Consider the following 14689-nt stretch of genomic DNA (forward strand, 5'->3'; position numbering starts at 1 on the left):
CCTCTCTTTTTTCTTCCCCTTCCTCAGAGGACTAGTAAATGGCTTGGAGGTTCAGAGAGCCTATACTCCAATTTCTCCTGTGAATGCTGAAGGCTACTTTGAAGTTTTAATAAAGGTAAATAGCTGCCTTTGTTCTATAGATTAACAGCTTGACGTAGGGATTGTATCATCTTCTACAGCGGCTGAGTGCTTTACTTTGTACTTTAATAACTAGAGGCCTGCAGTCAAAGATTTGGCTTGTTATGCCTAATCAATATTTGAGATTCTGTTGCCCCCTGTCTCCCCTGAACCAAGGCCAGGTCTGTAGTTGCTGAAGTATGTGGTGGTAGGCCAGGGTAACAGGACTGTTTCAGACAGAGGACTGGTTCAGAATATTTCTCTGATGTTGAAAACAAAGCAAAAGATTCCTCCAAGTTTTTTAAGCTAGCATATGAAGGTCAAAACCTTCTTCCTGGTGTATAATATATTATACCCAGTTAGGTACACCAGAGAGCACTTCCAAATGTGAAATCCCTTCTGCAATCTGAAGGAATTTTGTCCATGTTTGTGTCTTGGAATTCCTCCCTCCAGAGCAGGTTCCCTTTATTGCATGAAGCATCACAAATACCACAACCAAATTTAGGGTGTATCTGCGCTGTGGAATTAATGAAGTTTGACACAACTTTAGCTGACAGGGCTCAATTCAGTGGAATAATTGGAGTTCTCATTTGATGAGACATCAGCACTCTTTGACAGAGAAGTCAAAAGACCTTTCAAAACTGTAACTCCCATGATCCCAGTAGCACTGATCCATGGCAATTAAAGTGGTGTCAAACTGCATTAATTCTATAGTGTATGTGCAATTGAAAGATAAGTTGAGTATCCTTGAGACAGCATTTGAATGATGTGGAGGTGCAGCATCTCATTCTTGCAAAGGTGCCTGATGAGATCTTTTCTCTCCTTGCCTTTTGTTCATCACCCAAATGTTTTCATTGGTGCTACTTTTTGTTTATAGTTTAGGAGTGTGTGATAGCACTGAGGTTGGCTCTACACTGCCAAGTAATGTTATTCCAGAATGCAGTTTGACTGCATTGAACTGGATTATATGAGTCTACTCTGCCAGTAAATATGGCAGTGTAGATCCAGCCTGAGATCCAAATAGCATCACTATGAAGTCTTTCTGGACATCATGGAGCCATCTATTCTGGCAGAAATATACTGTTTGCATATAACAGTTACCTCTTACATTGTTACTGTATCTGAATTCAGAGTAACCAGATGTATTGGCACAAAAGACATCTGTGATACAGTAGAACCCCGGTAGTCCGAGTTAAACCGGCAGACCTCAACTCGGTCAACCAGATAACTCGGATTACCAGGCAGGATGCAGGCTGGATCGGGAGGCGCTGCAAACGCCTCCCGATCCAGCCTTCCTCCCCATGGAGAGACCTCTCCATGGGGACGAAGGCTGCATAGGGAGGCGCTGCTAATGCCTCCCGATCCAGTCCCCGTCCCCATGGCCTCTCCATGGATACGAAGGCTGCATCGGGAGGCGCTGCAAACGCCTCCCGATCCAGTCCTCGTCCCAACCGCGGGGAGGCCTCTCCGTGGGGATGAAGGCTGCATCGGGAGGCGTTAGCAGCGCCTCCCGATGCAGCCTTCGTATCCATGGAGAGGCCATGGGGACGAGGACTGGATCGGGAGGCGTTAGCAGCGCCTCCCTATGCAGCCTTCGTCCCCATGGAGAGGTCTTGCAGCACCTCCCGATCCAGCCCTCGTCCCCACGGAGAGGCCTCCCCACGGTTGGGAGCACCAGCGCAACGAAGGGGCTCTCCCTCCCTTTGGCGGAGGCCTGGAGCCATGGAAGTGACTCCCGCTTCCCTGGCTCCAAGCCTTCGCCAAAGGAAGAAAGCCCCTTCGTTCGGCGGGTGGGTGAACGGGGAGGGCCGCAAAAGCCCTCCCTGTTCACCCACCCACCCCCCGCCCGTGCCTCGGCTCCTTCGTCACGCTGGGTCAACACCGGTGCCTGGCGTGGCGAAGGAGTCGGACGTGCATGTTGCTAGGTAGATAGCAAGCTACCTAGCAACACGCACGGGGCTCTCGCCCCTTGGGAGGTGCCCCCTGCGTGTTGCTAGGTAGCTTACTATCTACCTAGCAACACGCAGGGGCCACCTCCCAAGGGGCGAGCGCCCCGTGCATGTTGCTAGGTAGCTTGCTACCTACCTAGCAACACGCACGCCAGCGAGCAGGTGTACGGGGAGGGCCTTTGCAGCCCTCCCCGTTCACCTGCTCGGATTGCACGGAGGCTCGAACGAGCGGGGCTCAAACGAGCGGGGTTTTACTGTAATTGCAATGCAAGAAATGCCATGTAGAAAGACATTGTTTTTAGGATCAGTATCAATCAGTTGGTAAGGCAATTCTGAGTAAATTCAATGATTTCTGTGTGAGACTAAGTGATTTATTGATTGCAGTCTCTGACTCATCATGTTCAGAAGGAACGTTGACTAAATCTCTGCTCAGGGATGGATTATTTCAATAATTTCAAGACCAGAAATACCAGATTCAAGTATATCTTTTTTGTTTTGACACCTTCCCAGTGGAAAACAGATTCCACACTAATTCTGATCCCTTCAAACACTTGATCCAGGCAGGTCACAGAGAACATTTTGCCCCTTGCTGGCCTTCCAGGCATTTGTGCTTTTCAAGGATTTATCATTGATTCTGTGACAGCTTAAGCATTTTGAGGTGTGTATAGCTTTTATGAGACACTTCTAGGTGGATCATTTCATCATTATTGTGGCAATTGGAGGGGGTGAAATTCTACATTTGAGTTGCATTAATTTGTTACCTTCATAGGTTGACTGTGAAATTCCATATATGCTTGCTTATTACACATACGTTTTGCATTTCAATAATAGTAGTAATGATTGTAATAACACCTTCCCTTTATATAGAACCTTTCATCCCAAAGGGAACCATAGTTATTCTTTGACTCTAACAAAAGAGATGGAACACCCATCATAAAGCACCCATTTGTATAACTTGCTCTGTAGATTGTAGTGTATTTCTCACTATTCAGGCAATTTTTGGAAGTACTATGTTATTATTATTATTACTATACAATCCAAGTGCTGTTCAGACACCCCTGTGTCCCATGATTACGGCACTGCATTTGTGATACTACAGTTAAGTGCGAATGAGTGGTGATTCTATGCGCTTAACCCTCCCTTTGAGTGATTCTATAATATTATGGTGTTTTTTTGGGCATAAAACCTGGCATAGAGGTTTTCTCACCAGGAGTTTCCCTTCTCTTCTATTTACAAGAATTCATTATAAACCAGTTTGGTCATTTCTGCATTAGAATGAAGAAGAAACCTTTCAGTCCTAAATACAATTTCTACTGTACAAGCAATATTCTAATGTATGGGAAATGTACTCGCTGAGGACTTAACTCTCAATGCCTTTAATTTAATATACCCATCTGCTTTCTCTTCACTGTGAATAGAGTTCTCAGTATTCCTATGTTTATGCAGCAACTTGCCATACAGAAACCTAGCAACAAAATATTTTTGTCATTGAATGAAATAAGGAAAAGTCTTTTTAGCTTCTGTGTAAATATGCATTTAATAAATTAATTCTAGACCATAAAACATGAAATAATACATTTTGTCAGCATAAGGCTACAAGACTCTTTTGCCTTGTAATGACAGACCTACAACTGTAACAGTCATTTTTATCGAGGAAGTTTGAGAACTTTTATCATGTGGCATATTATTTTACAAGATCATAGATGAAAGATGAATGGAAGGGGGTAGAGTTTACAAGATCTGAAGCAAATTACCAAAAGGACTGCATTCATTTGAATTTCACCGCTCACACCATTATTATATATACACAGAAGTCCGCTGTATATGAATGATTGCACACACCATAAGTGCTGCTTTTATATGTGTTTGATACTACAGTAGAGTCTCACTAATCCAAGCTAAATGGGCCGGCAGAAGCTTGGATAAGCGAATATCTTGGATTATAAGGACTGATCAAGGAAAAGCCTATTAAACATCAAATTAGGTTATGATTTTACAAATTAAGCACCAAAACTTCATGTTATACAACAAATTTGACAGAAAAAGTAGTTCAATACGCAGTAATGTTATGTTGTAATTACTGTATTTATGAATTTAGCGCCAAAATATCACGATATATTGGAAACATTGACTACAAAAATGGCTTGGATTATCCAGAGGCTTGGATAAGCGAGGCTTGGATTAATGAGACTCTACTGTAATTCTTTTTGCAACATAGTTTATAGTCAGAGTAAGTTTTAAAAGGGGGTCTATCTATTCCCATGATCAAAGCAATGGACTTTATTTTTGAGTGCGGTAACATACACTCTCATGCTAAAGTTCAATGTCTCTAAAGTGTCACATTTAAATAGTTTTCTGATATTCTGTATATGTTTTTCCAACTAATTTTTAAAATGCTATATCAGAAGTCAGCTTATTTTTTAACCTTGTGTTTCCCTCCTGAACTATTATGCTTCTATTTATGTTGTGCTTCTTTTGCCAGTGCTATGGGGCTGGACTAATGTCACAATATATAAAATCTTGGAAAGAAGGGGATGTGGTTTTTTGGAGGGGACCATTTGGAGGATTTCCTTATGTAGCCAATAAGGTAAGACCTATATAATAAACAAAAACGTTTAAGGTAGTAATTTCTTAATTCTAGTTAAGAACACTAATAACAAGTAATCAAATGTATTTTCTATTATGAGGATCTTTTCAGTGGGCAATTTATTAAGCAATGGAGGGCACTAGAAGAAAATCCATTAAGTATGCACTGCGTGAAAAAGGATTTCCTTTTATCTGTCCTGAAACTCCTGCCATTCAGTTTCATTGGCTTAGGATACTGAAAATGGATGTTTGACACACAGTAGTTTAAAATGAACTACTGCTGAAGTAGTATTCACTTAGACATTACCAGGTTTGAATTTTCAGTCTAAGAACATCCAGCATTTACATTTGTAATATGAAGACTGACATGTAATATCAAAATAAAATTGTTTTCAGAAAAATAAATATGGCAGCCATAACTTTCCGTTTTTCTGAGCCAGCCATGCCCCTTCCCCTCTCCTCACTCTCTCCCATTGCTATTAAATAGGCAGTGATTAGTGGACAATTAGTGGATAGTATGAATTTAACCCTGGTTCACTCTAAGCAAGGTAAAGGACAGGAGGAACTATTTAACCCTACTGCTTGAACTGTATGAAGAACCATGGCACACAAAGAATAACTGATAGTTTGCTTGCTTTGTTTCTGTTTTTATCATCCATTTTGTCCTGCTATCAAAAACTCATTGCATAGTATATTTTTCTTCTGGCAACCTTGCAGAATATTTTTAAATTGTGGATTAGTTATCTTTCTGAGTCCTCTAGAGATCAGGGCACTTGTTATGTTTAATTGATTCCTGTAACTCAACCTGCTGGACTTGAAGCAACATAGTCATTCTAGTTATTAGTTATTAATAGTATTTCTGCCCGCCCCCTGGCCCTTCCACACAGTCATACCACCCAAAATATTAAGGCAGATAAGCCACAATATCTGATTTGAACTGGATTATCTGAGTCCACTACCATATAATCCAGTACAATGGGGATTTTATACAGATGTGTGGAAGCCCCCCCCCCCTCTCTGTACATATACACGCATATATACATTTGCAGGTATGCATACATAGCACTAATCTGATGCAATGTTTTCAATGAAGAGCCTTCTTGGAAATATTTTTCTAATGAGACATAAATCTAGTTTTAATATTGTACAAATAATGTAATCACAAGTATGAATGAACCCAGTCAAGATCGTGTAATGAGGTCATAAGTTATTTGGGGTTGTGCTCATACAGAACAAGAGGAACATGAATAGTTGACAAACTGCTTTGGTTCATCCCAACACTCAAAGACTATTTGTAGAGTTGGTTACATAATGATGAATGTGACTTCTCCAGAGCAGAAGTATGATGGGAGCTTATATCAGTAGTCCAGACATTGTTGGTGGCTTACCTGGAAGCAGAACTATCTGGGGCAATAGCAGGTGGTTATCTAGCATTTATTTCCCCTGTTAAACTGTTTCCCACTAACTAGACCAGATAGGATGCATGGTACTGCCTTCCTGGGAATGGTTCGTGCTTCAAAGCACCATCTGTCAGTATGTTGAAAATATCAGGATATCTTTTGCCCTACCCTGGAGTAATGCTTAAGTATCTATTTAAGAACAGATGAAGAAAAAAACTTGTTATGGCCTTCCGTTCTCATTCTGGAGCAGTTGGCGAATGCTCTGTTTCCTTGAGTTGGTAGAAATTGTTCATGGGTTCCACTTTTTCTTTAACACCTTCTGACTCCTCACCTGTTTTTTCTCTGTGTACACCAACACTTAACTTTTAAGTTTAACGAAGTCCCTCTCACAAAGCTCTGAAACATGTGTAGCCTGCATCTATACTATCATATAACAATAGTTTTTTCTATCTCATAAAATATGGACAGAAACAAATTTTATAGCACAGTTAAGGTGCCAGATTTCTAAGTTTTCAGGATTCATTATCATCACTTATTTTCAACCCTTTCTTTGCAACCTTGAGAGTCAAAATGTGCTTTTAAAATCTTTTCTCCTTAATCTATACAGTAAGCAAGCACTGTCATTATTAATATAATTTCCTCAATGGATGTGGAAAATGGTTCCTTGCATTAGGTGTTCATGTTAAGTTGTAAATGCATGATCTTAATCTTAGAGATCACCTGCACTGGAAATATAGGACAGAGAATGAGTATCAAGTACTGATAACAGGACACTGCTCCCATCCTTCATAACCAAGAACAGACTTGTCTGCTCAAACTTCTTAAACAAATTGAAGCTAAATTCCAGTATATAGAGCCAGACATAAGTGGGCCCATTGCACCTATAATTAAATAAAGAAACAAATATCTTTTCTGGGTATATCTACTCAGAAGGCAATTTCATTGCGCTCACTGTTGCTTACTTCTGACACATGTACGTTCTGGCTGTTACATTGGATAAAGACACTCTAAAATACCCTTTTGCCAATCATTTTACACCCTCAGTATCAGTTTTAAATATAAAATAATGTAGTTAGTTCCAGTCATCTGGTTAAAGAAATCTTACTTGATTAATCACATGGGTTTTCATCAATAGATTGAGTTGAAGGTAAAATTTAAGCATACTTGCTGTGGAATAGCTTTCATACAATTCATTTGGAATTACTTCTCATTAGACTTGATTAGGATTATACTAAAAATCTGTATATAAGTTAAAGAAACTTTTTGTCATTTGATGAAGCATGTGTTTTCCATATTGATTTAAACAAAGACATTATTGAAATCGGCAAGAAAACAGGCCAGTTTAAATCTAATTTAATTCAAGTTTTCTATTGATGCAATTTCATATAATTCCCAAACAGCTGAGAATTTGACCAATGATCTATATGAATTTGTAACTACGTATAAACTATGTATTTTACACCATCCTAATACCTAGGCCTTCTGTTAGTGTCTTTCACTATATGCATATTTATATCAGAGTGGCTATGTTGCCCTTCAAACAAGATCCAAAATATCCGTCGTCATGATACTTTTATTTAGCCAACCAAAAGAACAAAAAATATTATGATGGCTTTCAAAGCACACCATATTCTTTATTAGGTGAAGAAGATTTTAAAAATCATGCAAAAGAAAACAAATGTTAATGGAGTGACAGGTCTTCATTTTGTTTATTTGAGATGTGGAAAAAATGCAGATCATAACTACAAGCAGCTTCCATTGCAATGTCTACTGTCCCCAAGAGTCTTGGTACATGCCCACCCTCCAAAATAAGTTCACCAAACACACACACACACATATATATATATACACACATACACACACACACACACACACACACACACACACATACACATATACATACATATATTCATACACACACATACATATTATATATATACACCTTCTAATGAAGGCAAAATACATGCCTCCTCCAAGACCACCAGCACATCTTCCCAATGTAAGAGTGTTACAGTCAGCTTCCTCAAATCCAGGTACCTAATTTGTATATTATGCAGATTATTATAATTATGAAATTTCAACATAATTAACCGTGACATTTTCTCTTCCACTATGCTTCAACTTTTGTACTGTTTTTACAGTTAAAATTATTCTTCCACAATTTAGAATCAGACTAAAGAGATTAGGGAAAACACATAGACCAGTTAGATATGATCTCACAGATATTCCTAGTGAATATGTAGTGGAGATGAAGAATAGATTTAAGAGATGAGATTGAATAAGTAGAATCCCAGAAAAACTATGAACAGAAATTTGCAACATTGTTCAAGAGGTGGCAACAAAGTACGTCCTAAAAAAAAAAGAAAACCAAGAAGGCAAGATGGTTTTCTGCTGAGATACGGGAAGAAGCCCAAGAAAGAAGGAAAGCAAAAGGAAACAGTGATAGGGGGAGAGATGCCCAATTAAATGCCCAATTCCAGAAGTTAGCCGGAAGAGATAAGAAACTATTTTTAAACAAGCAATGCATGGAAGTGGAAGAAGACAATAGAATAGGAAGGACAAGAGACCTCTTCCAGAAAATTAGAAACATCAGAGGTGATCAGAAAAAAAAGATAGCAAGGAGGCTGAAGAGATCAAGAGAAGGTGGTGAGACTATACAGAAGATCTGAATAGGAAGGATAATAATATCGAGGATAGCTTTGACAGTGCGGTGAGTGAATCAGAACCAGACATCCTGAGGAGTGAGGTTGAATGGGCCGTAAGAAGCATTGCTAATAACAAGGCAGCAGGAGACGACGGAAACCCAGCTGACCTGTTTAAAATCTTGAAAGATGATGCTGTCAAGGTGATGCATGTCATATGCCAGCAAATATGGAAAACACAATAATGGCCATCAGATTGTAAAAAAAACAACTTTTATCCCCATACCAAAAAAGGGAAACTTTCGTACAGTGGCACTTATTTCACATGTCAGTAAGGTAATCCTCAAGATCCTGCAAGGTAGACTCCAGCAATACATGGAGCGAGAATTGCCAGATGCACATGCTGGGTTTAGAAAAGGCAGAGGAATGAGAGACCAAATTGCCAATATCCGCTGGATAATGGAGGAAGCTAGGGAGTTTCAGAAAAACATCTATTTCTGTTTTGTTGACTATTATAAAGCCTTCGACTGTGTGGAACATAATAAATTGTGGCAAGTTCTTGGTTGTATGGGTATACCAAGTCACCTTGTCTGTCTCCTGAGGAATCTGTATAAAGACCAAGTAGCCACAGTAAGAACAGACCACGGAAGTACAGATTGGTTCAAGATTGGGAAAGGAGGACGGCAGGGCTGTATACTTTCAGTCTACTTATTCAACTTGTACGCAGAACACATCATGTGACATGCAGGGCTTGATGAATTCAAGGCTGGAGTTTAAATTGCTGGAAGAAACGTTAACAGTCTCAAATATGCAGATAATACCACTTTAATGGCTGAAAGCAAGGAAGAGCTGATGAGCCTTATAACCAAGGTGAAAGAAGAAAGTGCAAAAGCTGGGTTGCAGTAAAAAAAAAAAGATTATGACAACCAGACTGATTAATGACTGGCAAATAGAGGGAGAAAACGTGGAGGGAGTGACACACTTTATATTTCTAGGCGTGGATATTACTGCAGACGCAGACTGCAGCCAGGAAATCAGAAGACATTTACTTCTTGGAAGGAAAACAATGACCAATCTCGATAAAATAGTGAAAAATAGAGACATCACACTGGCAACGAAGGTTTGCATAGTTAAAGCTATGGTATACCCTGTAGTAATCTATGGATGTGAGAGCTGGACCATGAGAAAGGCTGAGCGAAAGAAGATAGATGCATTTGAACTGTGGTATTGGAGGAAAATTCTGAGAGTGCCTTGGACTGCAAGAAGATCCAACCAGTCCATACTCCTGGAAAGAGTGCCCAACTGCTCACTGGAAGGAAGGATATTAGAGGCAAAGATGAAGTACTTTGGCCACATCATGAGAAGACAGGAAAGCTTGGAGAAAATAATGATGCTGGGGGAAAAGGAAAAAAGGCTGACCAAGGGCAAGATGGATGGACGTATCCTTGAAGTGACTGTCTTGACCCTGAAGGAGCTGCGGGTAGCAACTGCCGACAGGGAGCTCTGGCGTGGGCTGGTCCTTGAGGTCACAAAGAGTTGGAAGTGACTGAATCAATAAATAACAAAACAGTTGAAATTAATCCAAGGCAGCCAGTACAGATTAATTTAATTCAAAATGCTAGGGATTTGAAACAGGGAGATCAAAATCTGTGCTTGGTTATGGAATTAGCCGTGGGACGATAGGCCCTCACTCCTCAGCAAAACTATGTTAAAATCCAGTTACTTATTGTATTCTGTTGCTTGCACCTGTCACTCTCCACTCCTCTCTCCTCCCTCTGTTGTCTCACTTCTTACAGTATACTCTTACACACTCTTTACACACTCACAGTTCAGTCTCCCACCTGCGTGTTACATCTGTTGACACGCTTGCAGTGTCCTTTATTTTCTGCACTCCACCTCTCACAGTGCTCAGTCTTCCTTACCTCACCTCACCTTGTGTTCTCAACCCTCTTCCACTTGTTCCTTACATATTTTATTTATTTATTGACTTGCTTACTTTTTGTCCTGCCTTTCTCACATCAGTGAGAATGAGTCCTATAGTACTCTGCAGAACTACCATGACATAGAGTTAACCACCTCTGTCACAGAAGAAAACAATGTTTTAATAATATTTTTAAAGTATTTATCATTTCTAAAAGTAAACACCTGATTTAGATTTTTTTTTTAAAATTCAGCTTTTAAAATGCATCGTTAGGGAGTATGTGAGAATATTTCATGCATGAGAGTAAAGAGAGTATGCGCTGTTAAAGATGATGCATGCTATTTGCGTTTTTAAAGTATTTGTATTCAAAATATTGTGTGAATGTACAAAAATCCCCTATGTATCAATTAATCTAGTGCATTTTCTTAGTTGATTAAAAGTTGTCACGCAATTAATTTACCTGATTAATCAGCTTAAGTGTTGCAATCCTATTAGTTCAATTTTTATCCCACCAAAGAATAGGTGGAAATTGCACAAGTTAAATTTAATAACATATTAAATCTAAATTACCTCAGCTGCTTATTATCCATCTCAAGTGTCTGTTTGAAAAACATTTGGACTTGAACTTTGACATAATTCAAGAAAAATCTGCAACTGTGGGGTATCTTCCAATAATGCCTCTTTCTGGATCCTTTTTAAAATGTTGCATAGGATGTAAAATCAAGAATCCTCTCTTAAACAGTGAATGAAATTGATAAAGGTGGTAAACAGAGTCCACAGATATTAAAGGTTTTGAAGTTTAAAATGACAGATTTGCAGCATACATTCATTTCATGTAGCAGCTGTTCCATTTCCAGTTATTAAAACAGATTTTTCATCTTCTGCATTACTTCTAGTATGGAGAACTTTTTCTACTTGCTTCTGGTACTGGACTGGCACCAATGCTTCCTATCCTTAAGTACATCACAGACAATGAGGATGACGAAACATTTGTAACCCTAGTGGGCTGTTTCAGGACATTTGAAAACATTTACTTGAAGTCTCGCCTACAAGAACAGTCTCAGTTTTGGAACATAAGGACATTTTATGTATTAAGCCAGGTAATATTCCTATAGGAGTGTACCTCTCCCTATACCTGTATGATAATATATGAAACATTTGATATATATGAGCATTCTGACTATGGGGATTGCAACTGGCTCATATGTACGAGAATACAGGTTCAGTTTTAGTAATACACGTGAGGCACTACTGGTCTATGATAATAACATTCAGTTTGATGGATCTGTACCCATTAACACAAGGTGGATATCTGAATTCCTATTATTTTCTTATAAGATAACTGAGTCAGTGTGTCAATTTAAAAGTAAAAGAAAATCAGTCAGTACCCAAAGATTATCACCTCGAGATTATTAAAGTGTAAGCTTAGATGCTTATATTTTGATCAAAAGTTGACATTCCTTCAAAACAGAATGTTAAATATACCTTAAGGTTGCCTTATTTATTTGTTTTCCTGTTTAACTGTAAGCTAAATTCCGGGTATTGTGAGGAATTAATCTGAACACACGAAATCCTAAGTGGATCAAAAGTCACAAAAGCATCTGATGTTTTAATAACTGTTCAAAAAGGTGAAAATATTTTACACATAATATGATGTAATCACCTATATATACTGTATATGCTACTATGATATTGTAAATTAAAAACAAAAAATAAAGGAGTTACTAAATATTGAAATTTCTTTGTGACTTTTGGCCTGCCCTGTATATCTATATCAACTCAAAGTGGCTCAGTCCTTGACCTGCAGATCCTAAGTCAGGACCGGCAACAAGAAGGTTACTCAAATCAATTTTCTTCTTCAAGCCAGGTGATGCCCTTATCAAGGTAATGCAAGAAGAGTTTGCTTAGAATACTTTTTGAAGACGTAGTATTCCATTAGATGCCCATTTATGGAGAAAATAGAATATGACTCAATCCTAGTTATAGGGGCAAAGTAAAAATACATACATATTTTGCATGACTTGCAACTGGGCAGGTACAATTGGATCTCAGTGCCTTCATCTGACAATATATTTCTTTATTCTGATGTTCTAAACTGTGATACAACATAATAAACAAAGGTTTATTGCTGAATCCTAATTTGTCAGAAGACACACTATGCATGGCAGGCAACCAAAGAAACCTTGTTTTCCTGAATTCCATGTTTTCTGCCTCTTTTATCACCTCCTGTTCATGAGAAATGAAAGCCAGAGTTTGCAAATCAACCCACTCCCATGGTTTCAGATTGTAGTTTGTGGCTAGTGAACAAATTATGGCTTGTAAGGAGAGATAGATTTGCATATCACAAAACAGATCTCTCTCTCTCTCTCTCTCTCTCTCTCTCTCTCTCTCTCTCTCTCTCTCTCTCTCTCTCTCTCTCTCCCCTCCCTCCCTCCCTCCCTCCCTCTGTGTGTGTGTGTGTGTGTATGACACACAGTAGAATCTCGCTTATCCAACCTTTGCTTATCCAACGTTCTGTATTATCCAACATAGCCTTTCAGTAGTCAATGTTTCCAATACATTGCAATGTTTTGGTACTAAATTCGTAAATACAGTAATTACTATATAACGTTACCGTGTATTGAACTGTTTTTTCTGTCAATTTGTTGTAAAACAGGATGTTTTGGTGCTTAATTTGTAAAATCATAACGTAATTTGACTTTAAATAGGCTTTTCTTTAATCCCTCCTTATTATCCAACATTTTCGCTTATCCAACATTCTGCTGGCCCGTTTATGTTGGATAAGCGAGACTCTACTGTATATGTGTGTGTGTGTGTGTGTGTATTACGCCCTCTTGGGACATGCCAGCATGGTTTATAATTTCTACATCTTTGCACTCGGATAATTGGGATTGGAAATTATTAGTCAGGAAGAATAAACCTTTCTGTTTAATTTGTCTACACTTAGCCTTAAAAAACAAAACAAAAGTGATAGATCCATCTAAACATAGTTATGAGTAGCTTAAGATAAATTTAGACAGTTGAAGAGTATACTTTTATGCAGCCGTTTATAAAGATTAGCAAGACTATTGTACATTAAAACTTCCTTCCCCTAACTGTAGAGACAAGTTACCTATTAAATGATGGATGAATATACATAGATCTCTCTCAGGCTGGACCTACACTGCCCTATATCCCAGGATCTGATCCCAGATTATTATCAGGCAGTGTACTCATATAATCCAATGCAAAGCAGATAATCTGTAATCAGATCCTGAGATATATGGCAGTGTAGAAGGGGTCTCAGTGAAGTTACAGAGAAAATCTTTGCAGAGCATAAGTGTTTTTTGATGTTTCCCAATCTCCTTTAATAAATATAGTATTCACCATATTTCCTGACATAATTTTGTAAATGTGTCATGTCTTTTGCCTCTTCAGGAACATTCACTTGAAAATCTGCCATGGAGCTTTCGAGAGAAGACACACATTGGTCGAATAAATGAAGACTTGATTAAGAGTATGATGAAAACATGTAGAAGACAACCTTTTGTACTGATATGTGGCTCAGTGACATTTAGTGAAGATATGGAAAAATATTTGAAAGCTATTGGTCTTGGAGAAGAATCATATTTTATATTTTAAAGAATTTGAAGTAAATGATACATCTTTGCTACAAATAACTACAGATGATAAGTTCCATCATTCTATTCATGTTTGTGTTATCAATTTTCAAAGCAATCTTATAAGTTAGCAGATAATAAAGTGAGGCCAACAATTAGGTCTATTTCAAGGGACATAGGGGAGAATATTGAGCTGATACTTTAACCTGATTTAATTAATATTAGTGATGCCAAGAAAAATATAGTGATGCCAAGAAAAACTTATTATTTACTTACTTAATATTACTTTTTGTTGAGGGGTGAAATTGTCATTGCTCCCACCTGAGGCTGGGAGAGTGCAATCCACCCCGTGGAGTTCTGTGGCCAAGGAGACTTTGAACCCTGGAGTCCTGTCCCTACACCACACTGGCTCTCTCCAGAAAAATAATGCCTTGACTAGAGGTAGCCATGACTCCTTCCATGTCTGTACAACTGG

At 38.6% G+C, this 14689-nt stretch overlaps 1 protein-coding gene across 4 annotated transcripts in view; it reads left to right on the forward strand.

Moving 5' to 3' along the window:
* Window positions 1-14274, forward strand: part of LOC100565827 (NADH-cytochrome b5 reductase-like) — a 28496-nt gene extending 14222 nt beyond the window's left edge. For all 4 annotated transcript variants that reach the window (XM_008109406.3, XM_062979618.1, XM_062979617.1 and 1 more), the window contains 4 exons: window positions 28-115; window positions 4549-4653; window positions 11512-11715; window positions 14033-14274. In XM_008109406.3, coding sequence (XP_008107613.1) covers window positions 28-115; window positions 4549-4653; window positions 11512-11715; window positions 14033-14236 — 601 coding nt within the window. In that variant the 3' untranslated portion in view covers window positions 14237-14274. The remainder of the gene's footprint in view (window positions 1-27; window positions 116-4548; window positions 4654-11511; window positions 11716-14032) is intronic.
* The last annotated feature ends 415 nt before the right edge of the window (window positions 14275-14689 follow it).

The sequence above is a fragment of the Anolis carolinensis genome, chromosome 4, assembly GCF_035594765.1.
Source record: "Anolis carolinensis isolate JA03-04 chromosome 4, rAnoCar3.1.pri, whole genome shotgun sequence".
Taxonomy (NCBI): domain Eukaryota; kingdom Metazoa; phylum Chordata; class Lepidosauria; order Squamata; family Dactyloidae; genus Anolis; species Anolis carolinensis.